The 12,642-nt window shown below is 40.7% G+C and overlaps 1 protein-coding gene across 1 annotated transcript in view; it reads right to left on the minus strand.

Annotated features, from left to right (window-relative positions):
* rngtt (RNA guanylyltransferase and 5'-phosphatase) overlaps positions 1–12,642 on the minus strand; it is a 144,996-nt gene that overhangs the window by 71,604 nt on the left and 60,750 nt on the right. The window contains exon 12 of the mRNA XM_038963016.1: positions 7,438–7,602. Within this exon, the coding sequence (XP_038818944.1) occupies positions 7,438–7,602 (165 nt within the window). The remainder of the gene's footprint in view (positions 1–7,437; positions 7,603–12,642) is intronic.

Here is a 12,642-nt window from a genome sequence, read left to right on the forward strand (position 1 = left end):
TTGGCAGAAAGCTTAAATTCTTGTTAATCTAACTACACTGTCCAATTTACAGTAGCTATTACAGTGATATAATACCATGCTATTGATTGAGGAGAGTGCAAAGTTATGAACTTGAAAAGTTATTAATAAACCAATTAGGCACATTAAACGTCTAAAACGTTGCACATACACTGCTGCCATCCAGTGGCCAAAATCTAAATTGCACCTGGGCTGGAATAATACATTACGGCCTTTCTCTTGCATTTCAAAGACGGTACAAAAACAATACAAAAAAATCCACAAAAACTGTTTTTTTCTTTGTATTATCTTTAACCAGATCTATTGTGTTATATTCTCCTACATTCATTTCATATTTCTACAAACTTCAAAGTGTTTCCTTTCAAATGGTATCAAGAATATGCATATCCTGAGCCACAGGTAGTTAGCTTTGGGTATGTCATTTTAGGCAAAAACATTTTTTTAAAGGGGCGGATCCTTAAGAGGTTTTAATCAGGTTATGCAACTAATGCAGGTAAATTAAAATGCTGCAGGTCAAATGTACCATGCCACATTTTCCTAATGGAAACCCTGGTCTGAAATAGCACTCTATTCCCTATATAGTGCACTACTTTTGACCAGAGCTGGGACCTGGTCATAAGTAGTGCACGCAATTGGGAATAGGGTGCCATTTGTGATGCAACCATGATGGGATACAGAGAGGCAGTCATGCGGTCGTCACCATCCATTAACTTGTGACTGGCTGGATAAGTCCTGAGGTACGACAAAAACAACAATGGGCCAATACAGCCAGGCAATACAGCCAGAGGTAAGAGCAACAAGTGCCAGGCCCAAACCGGGAATACAATAGAGCTGAGATAATTCCATTGCGCTGCATTATAAGTCTCAAAGTGGCTCTCTCATGGTGTAACACACAAAGGACTGCAGTTTCTGACTAATATTAAGCTGGTGTTATTGGAAGGGTTAGAGGTCTCAGACCCACAAGGTCAAGACTTGCTAAAACTGATCACACTGCTTTAATGAACCAATTAAGCACAGTTTACTGAACTAACGGTTTGCCATGTTTTATAAATGAGTTGCGGACATTAGACTGGTGGGGAAGGCAGGGAGAGATAACTCGCAAAACAAATACGTACTTAAAACACACATGCAGTGCCTTCGGAAAGTATTCACACCCCTTGACTTTTTCCACATCTTGCTGTGTTACAGCCTAGTCACTGGCCTAAACACAACACCCCATAATGTCAAAGTGGAATGATGTTTTCAGATATTTTTACAAATTAATAAAAAATGAAAAGCTTAAATGTCTCGAGTCAAAAAGTATTCAACACCTTTGATATGGCTAGCCTAAATAAGTTCAGGAGTAAAAATGTGCTTAAAATGTGCACATTATACTAAGTGCAATAATAGTGTGTAACCAGATTTTTGAATGACTTCCTCATCTCTGTACCCCACACATACAGATCATTTAAGGTACCTCAGTCAAGCAGTGAATTTCAAACACAGATTAAACCAGAAAGACCAGGAAGGTTTTCTAACGCTTCACAAAGAAGGGCACCTATCGGCAGATATCGCCATGAGACCAATGGTACGACTAACACTAGAAGCGCTAAAGTAGTCCATTTTGAAACTAATTTCACACACAACAGATTAAATACATGAAGTAAAGTATGAGGTTTGGGGGGGATGGGTGAGTTGATGAGTGAGGGGTAGCAAATGATGCATAATTATGTAAGCACCAATTGTGAAAGAAGAACAGGGCGGGCTATTGTATTGTTTTAATCTATTTGAATTATAATCTCAAAAAGGTATGTACCCTATATCAGTCCACCAAATCCAAGCAGACTTATCAGTCTACTCTGACCTACTTGGAGTAGGCTACTCAGTGAGAGCGTGTGTAATTGTACATGCTGAAAGGTTTTCAATATCTGGGAAAAGATCCACGTTGGGCAGCAGGTTGGCGAGTGTCGGAGAATGTGGTAATGAGGCTTGCGGAATCTTATGTTGACAAGGGTACAAATGACGTGCGGTCCAATTATGAAAACATCAGTAGCCTAAACATCATTATAAATGTCAAGTGGCCTTGATAAATAAAGCAATGATGGCATTATAATATGTGTCGATATGACAGCAGTCAAAAATAGTCAATTATTGTCAGCTCGTGCTTACATTGTGCATCTTCAGGCAATGGCGTCAGTTGAATGTCATTTATCTACTATCCATTGTGCTAATAGTTTAAATCTTCGTAACTTTCACTTCCTTGACATACTTTGACATACAGTACCTTTGTTTGGTTGTAGTGCGTAATAGTCTCCAGGCTTTCTCTTTGTTGTGTCCTGTTGTCTTGCCATTCTTCAGCACCGTTGTAGACTACAACGGCTGTGCAGGAGCCTTATTTTGCGCAGAGGGAGGAAGCTCCCATCTCACTTTGTTCATGGTGCCAGCCAGGCTTGTTTTCTTTGCAAGCAACTTGTTCGCCAATGACAGTGAAGTGAAGAAATTGTCCATGGTGACATTTGTGCCCTTGTCAACATAAGATTCCGCAAGCCTCATTACCACATTCTCCGACACTCGCCAACCTGCTGCCCAACGTGGATCTTTTCCCAGATATTGAAAACCTTTCAGCATGTACAATTACACACGCTCTCACTGAGTAGCCTACTCCAAGTAGGTCAGAGTAGACTGATAAGTCTGCTTGGATTTGGTGGACTGATATAGGGTGTCTTGGTGGTTGGGGTATTTTTTTTAATTTTGTAGTTATAAAAAGATGTTACCGTGTTCCAACACATATGCTTTCTGTTTCATAGTTGTAACAAAAGACACTCCACTAATAAAATTAATTGAACACTTGACTTAGTGTTTTTTAAATTCATTTTTTACATATAGCCTACCACAGTAACATAAACTAATGAAAATGTTTGTGTTATTTGAAATAAAATAAAAATGGTATTCTAATGTTATCCAAGGCCTTCATAAACCCAACCAAATGATTATCTTTACGATAGCATATATGAAATGGATTAATTACACTGTTAGAATGCAGTCAGAATGACTCATTAGCTTGAGGGGGGGGGGGGGGGGGGGGGTCAAAGCAATTCACTTTTTGTCCTGAATACAAAGACTTGTATTGGATTTGCCTCAAACATAACACATAACTGAGTACTTTATATTCTCAAGCATAGTGGTGGCTGCATCATGTTATGGGTATGCTTGTAATCATTAAGGACTGGGGAATTTTTCAGGATAAAAAAAAGAAATGGAATAGAGCCAAGCACAGGCAAAATGCTAGACACTGGGAGATGAATTCATCTTCAGCAAGACAATAACCTAAAACACAAGGCCAACACGGAAGTTGCTTACGAAGAAGACAGTGAATGTTCTTAAATAGTCTTGAAATTCTATGGCAAGAGCTGGAAATTATCAACAACCAATTTGACTGAGCTTGAAGAATTTTGAAAATAAATGGCCAAATGTTGCACAATCGCGTTTAGAACGCTCTTAAAGACTTACCTAGAAATCCTCACAGCTGTAATCACTGCCAAAGGTGATTCTAACATGTATTGACTCAGGGGATAAACTACTTATCTAATCAAGATACTGTATATTAGTGTTTTATTTTTCATAAATGTTTTACAAATGTTAGAATTTTTCTTCCACTTTGACATTTTGTGTATATTGTTTACAAAAAATGACAATTAAATCAATTTTAATCCCACTTTGTAACAAAATGTGAAAAAAGTAAAAGGGGTGTGAATACTTTCTGAAGGCACTGTAAGTAAGTATTTGTTGCATGAGAAATATAAGGAAAGCTATTAACAAAAGCTATTACTGAGCTGGATAAGAGTGTTTGCTAAAGGACTAAAATGTAAATGTAATTGACTGTGGGCTCTTGCACAAAGCTTAATTAAACCCAGTGAGTGAGCACATTTAGCTGATGTGAAAGTGCATTCAGTGACACTATTCATTAAGCCCAGCTCTTTTCCTCATCTACTGTCAATCATTTCAAATGACAAGAGGGCTCTCCATCTGAACCCTCTCCCATACTCCAGTCTGCTAATGGGCCCTTAACTTAGACCAGAGCTAAGGTAAATCTAATCTAAAGCCTCATCTTCCACTCAGCACATGCTTTTTACCTCCAAGCGGTCAATTTTCCAGTCCCATCAACGTCCAATTTACTGAATAAAAGGCAAAACGATAAAATAAAACAGAGGAACTATAAGTCCTTTGTATTCCGACAGCAGACCAGCTATTGCAGCCGATTCAAAACAATTTCACGAACAAAATAAAATAGATAGTCCTATTTGAAAAGAGAACCGCTAGAGAACGCTGCCGGGTATCTCCTTTAGCATATGCATCAGATTAATATCAACCCGCGAGGTGCGCAAACATAAGAACTAAGGATTGATAAATAGTGCATAAAGAAATGAGTGAAATATATCCATGTAAAAATATAACAATAGTTATTTGTTTAGATAGAGTAAAGGATATGTTTTGTATAATTCTACAAAAGTCCTAGTGAAAAATGTAGGCCTAAAGCCAATTTTCAACACTTTAAGCCAATGACCCATCAACATTCTAACAGTCAAATAAATACATTTCATATATGCTATCTGATGAATAAGAATTTGGTTGTGTTTATAAAGGTCTTAGATAACAGAATACTAAAAAAACTATTATTTCAAGGAACATAATAGCAATTTCATTAGTTTGTTAGTCTAGGCTACAAGTACAAGTGAAAAAGCACTAGTTCAAGTCCATCACAAAGAAGTCCATAATTTAGTTTTGGCAAGTCTAAAGAAATATTGTGGAAATAAAATGTATTTAAAGGAAAACAGAATTGCCTAAGTTTATTACGTTACTAGTTTTGGCTTAGTAGCCAGAGCAACGCAGCCGCGCGAGTGGTCATGTGCTGAATGTATGGATTGCCCAGATATTCTTGCAAAAAGTGACATTTGGAAATAGAGCTCCACCTCTTAAATTTTGTAGAGATATTTGACAAAGGTAAGTGTCATAGAAACTGCAAAATATTATCTTTTCTGATACTATATAGAAATCCTAACATTTTACCTGCATGTGACTCTGAAGGAGGATTTGACAAACTGATGCTCCTACCCGGCACCTGTCAAATATAAGATGTGCGCATCTCTTCATGTACAATTTAACAACTGATAATATTGTCGCTCATCAGACTATTGTACATTTCATTCTGTCTACTGGCTGTCTTATGAGTGAAATTAGTTTCGGTATAGTTTTGATTGACCGGCTGTGCAGGCTGACAGGCATGGTTTGTTTCCCCTCGCTCATCAACTTGGATAAAGTCAAGGATATGTTTTGCACCATTCTAAAGACCTACTGCAACCCGTAGCATCTTTTAGTTTCACTTACACTATTGTTGTTCTAAATTAAAATCCCACTCTTCACCCTCATCATTGTTAGGCCTAATTTTAATTTGATTGTGAAGTAATGTGCACAATTATCGCCCATTCATCCATTTGTCATTCATTCAGTGGGCTGGCATCTTTTGATTCCCTTTGCGCATCAACTCGGATAGAGTCAAGGATATGTTTGGCATTACTCATTTTCCCTTACAATAAATGAAATTAGTAATAGATTTATTGTATATAAAACAGTCCCGTAACAGCTTATTTTTACAAAGTAAAATGTAAAAGAGAATGACATCAATCCGCAAGGATCGCGGTCAAATGATGTGCTATAAACAAGAGCGCCAACGCTGATAAATAGGCATAACAAACTTTTTTCTAAATTAAAATCAAACCTCCTCACCCTCATCATTTGGTTGGGCCTAATTTCATTTTCAATTGTGAAGGAACGTGCACAATTATCACCTATTCATCCTTTCATTCATTCGGTAAGGAGAGAGAGAGACAAATTAGCGCCTGGCTGGGTACCAATGTCTTACAGCGCATTGTTTTGGAGGGTTAAGTTGAGAATAGGTGTAAAGAAAAACAGGTCAAAAGGCTCGAAATACTTCTCTGTGATTTCTAAATTCAGACAAATTGAGCAATGTCAAATACAAACATTTAGGAAAGGTCAGGGAAGGAGCAGGACGTAGATTTTTATTACACAATCAAACGTCAGTGGCCGTTGGTCTATGGCAGTTCTAGTGTTAATTCAGGGGAGCTGGAAACTTGAAGAAAAGCCATCACACAGCCTCGGCCTCATTGAAATATCATAAAAGGAATTTCCGGCAAACATGTCATGAAGTGGAAAGCTGCGCCACCGCGAATGAATAAACCAGATTCCTATTCCCCCATTTCATGATGTCTGTAACAGAGATATGGCTGTACGCAGAGCAGATGGCCTCAGCATCAGAACAAAGACATAGCGAACGAGGCAGGCGTAATTCCAATGACTTCATTTCTGGAATATCTTAATCTACATCCTGCTAACAAGACAGTGGGCAATCTGTCATAAAAGCCTCAGACAGGAGGGGTTGGAAGTTGGAACAGGGTTTACCAGGGGGGTAACCCAGTCATTCATGGCTAACATTTCATGCAGGACAAAACAGGCTCCAGCACAAAGAGATCAGTGATAGTAGCTGGGACTGGAGCTGTTCCCTGCTTCCGCCATGACCAGACCGGCCATATGAACAGTGGTGGGAAAAATGTGAAGATTGCCATAAACCCTTGCTCCCTCTACTATGTTATCAGGCATTTAATGGAACGTACAGAGCTACAGTTTCCCACTGATCTGGCGCAGTGTAGATCTAGTTTTTTTGCACAATGTCCTTCGGTGGAGCCATTATGAGACTGAGGGTGCAGGGCCTTTCTGGCTAGGTTTAATAGCTTTTGGAGAATAAAAACACTCTTGTCCTTGTCAGCAGCAGCACATGATCTGCAAACACAAGTAACTCTGTATAGAGGTAGGCCGGGTTTCCTAATATAAAAAGGCTCCATAGAATATCTCCATGATCTGCGAATAATCAATTATAGATTGTAAATAGTGGAGCCACATAGGCCAATAGGCCATTTTCAGAGCTAATTATTTTTTCTGTTGATTATTTATAGTTTTTATGAATATTCCCACTGATTAAAAAAAGCTTTGATCACATTTATTTTTCCTTTAATGGTGATAGAGGAATCTACAATGCCCTTTGTACAAAGGCAGTCAAAAGCAGTCAATCTACAGTAAAAGCACAGCGTGGGAAGAAAATGCAATGTACCCTTTATGAGAGCACATTAATACTTCAAGATTAATAATACATATGTTTCAAAGTGAGAAAACAAAATCGGCAACTGATGTCATTGAAAGTGTATCTATCCTGTTGTTTTGATTAGGCCTTAGATGAGTCCCTGAACTGATGAAAAAGTTAAATAATGCATTTGTAACATGTACGGCTAGAATGTCAGACCACCACAGACTTGTGATGATCTGGCCCTGGCACAGTTTAGTGCATGTGCACATGCATGCGTGTATTACCTTTCGTGCTGCGTGGATGTCAAAGAATGGCTTGTTCCTGACACTGAAGGGCTCCTTTGTCTTGTCGATCTGTCCCGTCTTCATCTTCTCCATCCGAGGGGAGATGATCTCTTTCTCTATGCACAACAGCCGAATATTGAAATCACACTGACCGACCGGCTGACCCTGAAAGACAAAGACAAACAAATGAATCATCTTTGAACACAGTGTGAGGCTTTGCATTTCTATAATTCATTTGAGAAGGAACTAATGCAAAACCTGACTTGCTAATACAAAGGCAATCAAAGTAGGGCTAATATCTCCCCCACAGCTCAATGGTACAGTGAATACGAATGCATTTGGATGTTTTTACTTGGTTGATATTTTCAAACGAAATCCAATCTTTCATATCTTCCTCTCGATAGATTGGTCTAGATATGACAAGGTTACGAGCTGCCAATCCAGTGCCATGGCAACAGTGTACAGGTCTGAATAATCATGAGCTGAACTGAAGAGAGAGAAAGGGGGAGAGAGACAAAAAGACAGAGAGAAGACGAGACAGAGACAGAGACAGAGAGAGAGATTGAGATTGTTGAGTTCTCTTGGGATAGCTACAGCCAGGGCCATCAAATAAAGAGCATCGCTAAGGCAGCTAGAAGCCACAGGTAATGAGTGTCTGTGTATTCAATCAACGTTTTAGTGAGGTCGCCATGCCAACGGGTCTCGTCTAATGTCCTCCACTCCTGTTTTTCACACAGAGCTTCTGAGAAGAGGATAGGTTCACTTCAGACTGACAGCAGTATGTCTCCCAAACCTCAGGGGTCACAAATCTTCCGCTAGGCACTAAACGGTCAGTCCGTTCTCATCCGTTTGGTGCCTAATGAATATGACCCTGAACACGGACAGAAACAGGGATGGACTACACTACCTGAACTTGACAAATATGTAACGCTTGTTTTTCGTTTTTCTTTGCGCCCTAATGAATATGACCCAGGTCTATGGAGGTAAATCATTGACATAGCGATTTGAACGTGTAGAATAATCTGTAGTTGTAAACACATTCTCCTACAGGTAACTTAATATTTGCGAGCAATAATTGCATCTGTACACCTGTGCATGTCAATTTCGCGCCCTTAGACTTTTGGCAGTGCTTTAAGCGCCCTATGTGACAAAAAGATTTGTAGACGTGCAAATAGAGATTTGCAAGCAAGGAGAGAGAGTGTGAGAGCAGGAGCTCTTGGAGGTAGGACCTCTTTCTTCTAACCGATCAGATGAGGTTAACACAGACCAGTATACTCTACACTGTTTGGTTGGTGACAGCTCACATGGGCCCTGTTGTCTGGCACAAACACCTGTCACTCAAGACATGCATTACCAGGTTACCACTTGTATCCACCAAAGAATGTCCATCAAAGCCCAGCTGTTAGTTGTCATGGAAGGTACGTTTAAATACCATTCTTTTATGGCCAGTTAGCAAGCTTTTTTCTTCTGTAATATTGTTTTTGGAATCTATTGTCCAAGTCATTGTTATTAAGAGTTCGTACGTTGTAGTCTGATGCAAGCGCCGAAATCGATTAGGTAAAGTTATTTTGCAAACAATTTTGAAGCTAACTAGCTAGCTTGATTTTGTATGGAGCCATGTATGGAGCCATAGCTAGCTAGCACAATCATTAGAAAAGTAATCATTAATCTGCTAAGACCAAAAAACGGACATAAATCCCATGAATATTGATCACCCAGTTAGATCTGAAGTTTTAGTAGAAGCACGACTGAAGGTAGAAACTCATTTGTTTAGCTTTAGACATTGACTGCATTCTGTAGCTACTGCCCTTTGATTAATGCAAATCCACTCTTCAGGCTGCAATCCACTCCCAGTTAAACAGGGTCCGTTCAGGACTCCGTCAGCTCCACAATGCCCTGGGAGACGGGAAGGACATCCAGAACTCCCTGGCAAAAGTCAGCAATGCCTGGAGGCAAAGCATCAACATCATTAGGAACCAGAAGGATGTCAAATATGCAGGGATGCAACACAGTCATCTAGCCTCAGCTGTGGAAAACGTATATATTAATATATATTAATATTAATAAATATATATTTTCAGGTATGTTCAGCTGCACCATTAAATGCCACTTGAATGGGAACTATTATTGATGGCTTGCATTGTATTTGATATGACAATGTACAGTTAATATATTGGCAGACACTCCGTTAATGATAGAGCAAGCCGAGGTGCTGGGGGGCCACCACAAGCTGAGGACCCTGGAGTGCTCATGGAATGACCTCATGTACAGTCGGTGCCGCTTGGGCAGCAAGATCATGCACAACATTAACCTCATGCGAAACTACTTTGGCAAGGTGTAGGGCCTGTCGGACGACCTGGCCAAGAATTTGTGGATAGTGCTTCAGCGCGCCATGGGCAAGGCTGTAGGCAACAGTGAACAGTGACGCTGGTGCAGTGCTTCTCCACAAATTACAACACCTTGGCAGGTTCTTCAAGCTCTGCTACAACACTGTCCATGAGGGTGCAGGAACTGGCTGCAGAGGACCTGACGGCCAACAAAATGTTGTCTCACATTAATTGGGTCCTCAATTAATACCTACAAAGGGAAGTCAGTACTGGGACTCATGTAGCATCAGTGATATCAGGGCACCAGTCCAAATCACAACTTTCTACCAATTTCGTGGTATTCAATTGGTTGTAGTTACAGTCTTGTCGCATCCCTGCAACTCCCGAACGGACTCGGGAAAGGCGGAGCCAGAGGCTGATTATCTTCCAGGTAGATACGGAGCCATTCATAGTCTTCCAGTTTTCATATAGGTAAACCGTATCCCCGTTTGTGGCATCAGCATGAATTTCTTAAACAAATGGGGGAAAATAAGTGGTCTATAGATGGTACAGTAAGGTTACTTTCAGTGATGGAACATCAGGAATTTGGGCACTGGCAAGCTTTTTAGGCACAAAGTACATCTGGCTAGCGGGCTAGCTTCACATCCATCCCTAGTTACTTTAGTGTGTATTTGTACAGACCTGAGAATTTATTCTTGTCTGAATAAGTAGCACAGCAAGGGCTCTATTTGGTAAAACTTTGCGACATTGAAGGTCGCTGAGAACACAGCGGCCTCCAACATTCTTAAATGGAAGAAGTTTGGAACCACCAAGACTCTTCCTAGAGCTGGCCGCCTGCCAAACTGAGCATTCGGGGGAGAAGGGCCTTGGTCAGGGAGGTGATCAAGAACTCGATGGTCACTGACAGAGCTCCAGATTTCCTCTGTGTAGATGGGAGAACCTTTCAGAAGGACCACCAGCACTCCACCAATCAGGCCTTTATGGTAGAGTGGCCAGACGGAAACCACTCCTCAGTAAAAAGGCACATGACAGCCTGCTTGGAGTTTGCCAAAAGGCGCCTAAAGGACTCTCAGACCATGAGAAACAAGATTCTCTGGTCTGATGAAACCAAGATTGAACTCTTTGGCCTGAATGCCAAGCGTCACGTTTGGAGGAAACCTGGCACCATCCCTACGGTGACGCATGGTGGTGGCAGTATCATGCTGTGTGTATGTTTTTCAGCGGCAGGGACTGGGAGACTAGTCAGGATCGAGGCAAAGATAAACGGAGCAAAGTGCAGAGAGATCCTTGATGAAAACCTGCTCCAGAGTGTTCAGGACCACAGACTCTGGCGAAGGTTCACCTTACAACAGGACAACGACCCAAAACATACAGGAGTGGCTTCGGGACAAGTCTCAATGTCCTTGAGTGGCCCAGCCAGAGCCCGGACTTGAATCCAATCAAACATCTCTGGAGAGACCTGAAAGTAGCTGTTTTGGTACCCTTCCCCAGATCTGTGCCTCGACGCAATCCTGTCTCGGAGCTCTACGGACAATTCCTTCGACCTCATGGCTTGGTTGTTGCTGTGACATGCACTGTCAATTGTGGGACCTTGCATAGACAGGTATGTGCCTTTCCAAATCATGTCCAAATAAACTGAATTTACCACAGCTGGACTCCAAGTTGTAGAAACATCTCAAGGATGATCAATTGAAACAGGATACACCTGAGCTAATGAATACTTGAATACTTACGTAAATAAAACCTATATTTCTGTTTTTTTAAATGCAAAAATGTTTAGCTTTGTCATTATGGGGTATTGTGTGTAGATTGGCGAGTTTAAAAAATATTTTTTATCCATTTTAGAATAAGGCTGTAACGTAACAAAATGTGGAAAAAGTCAAGGGGTCTGAATACTTTCCGAAGGCACTGTAGGTATAAGCTTAAAATGTGTTCATTTACTATCTTTGGGGGAAGATTGGTATTGGTGAGTCTAACATGAAATATCAACACTAACCCAAGTTAAGTGTAATTGCTCTGTTTCAAGACATTTGTCTATGGGTTTTAGTACCGTAATGTTTGACCAGTGCACCTTCCTACCATCAGGGTGCAGGACAGTCTTTGCCAGTGAGAACCAAGAGGGACCTAGCTTTGTTCCTGCTTCCAAAAGACTACTGAGTGAGAAGGGTCGCATTCTGTTCTACTAGGCCCTCTGCACCACCAACTCCCATGAAGTACTACCACCATATCCTAACTCAATTCAGAAGTGTTCTTCAGTGAGATGTACGTTTTGTCCACCATGACTGGGAAAGGCCCAGAAGATCCTTCAAGCACCTGGTTTGCATCCCAATATTGTGTTCATTGTTTTCAAAGCCCTTTAAGTAATGAGACTTTGAAGACCGTGACCATACAATTAGGAGAAACATGACTATACATGTGTGGGCTACTATGCTATCTGAACTATGGATGCAAGGACAGAATGTTTTAAAATATATGGCTCAGTTGGTACAAGCAATACAACGACTTATGACAATGGGTTAAAACATTTATTTGGAGTTACATGATGGGGTAAGACAGCTGTACTAAGGACAGTCAAACAAAAAATAATCTTAAATAGGGGTTAAAACAGTGTCAATAAATTAGTCTTAATGCAAGCTGATCCAAAAAGTCGTGTGATATCCACTATTGGACTGGGATTGCATATCTCCTGTGGACCTACCAGTTGACCACGAGCACCATCCTGTCTTGGGGGACCAAACAACTCAGTACAAACTGACTCAATAACAGCATAACCTGGAGGCCTAGGAGAGCCAGACAGCCCTTCAGTAAATGAATTAAGTAGCATCTCACGAGCTTTGGCTTGTGCGAGCAGGAACAGCATCTCCATAATGCTGAGTGC

This window comes from Salvelinus namaycush, chromosome 24 (assembly GCF_016432855.1).
Source record: "Salvelinus namaycush isolate Seneca chromosome 24, SaNama_1.0, whole genome shotgun sequence".
Classification (NCBI taxonomy): Eukaryota; Metazoa; Chordata; class Actinopteri; order Salmoniformes; family Salmonidae; genus Salvelinus; species Salvelinus namaycush.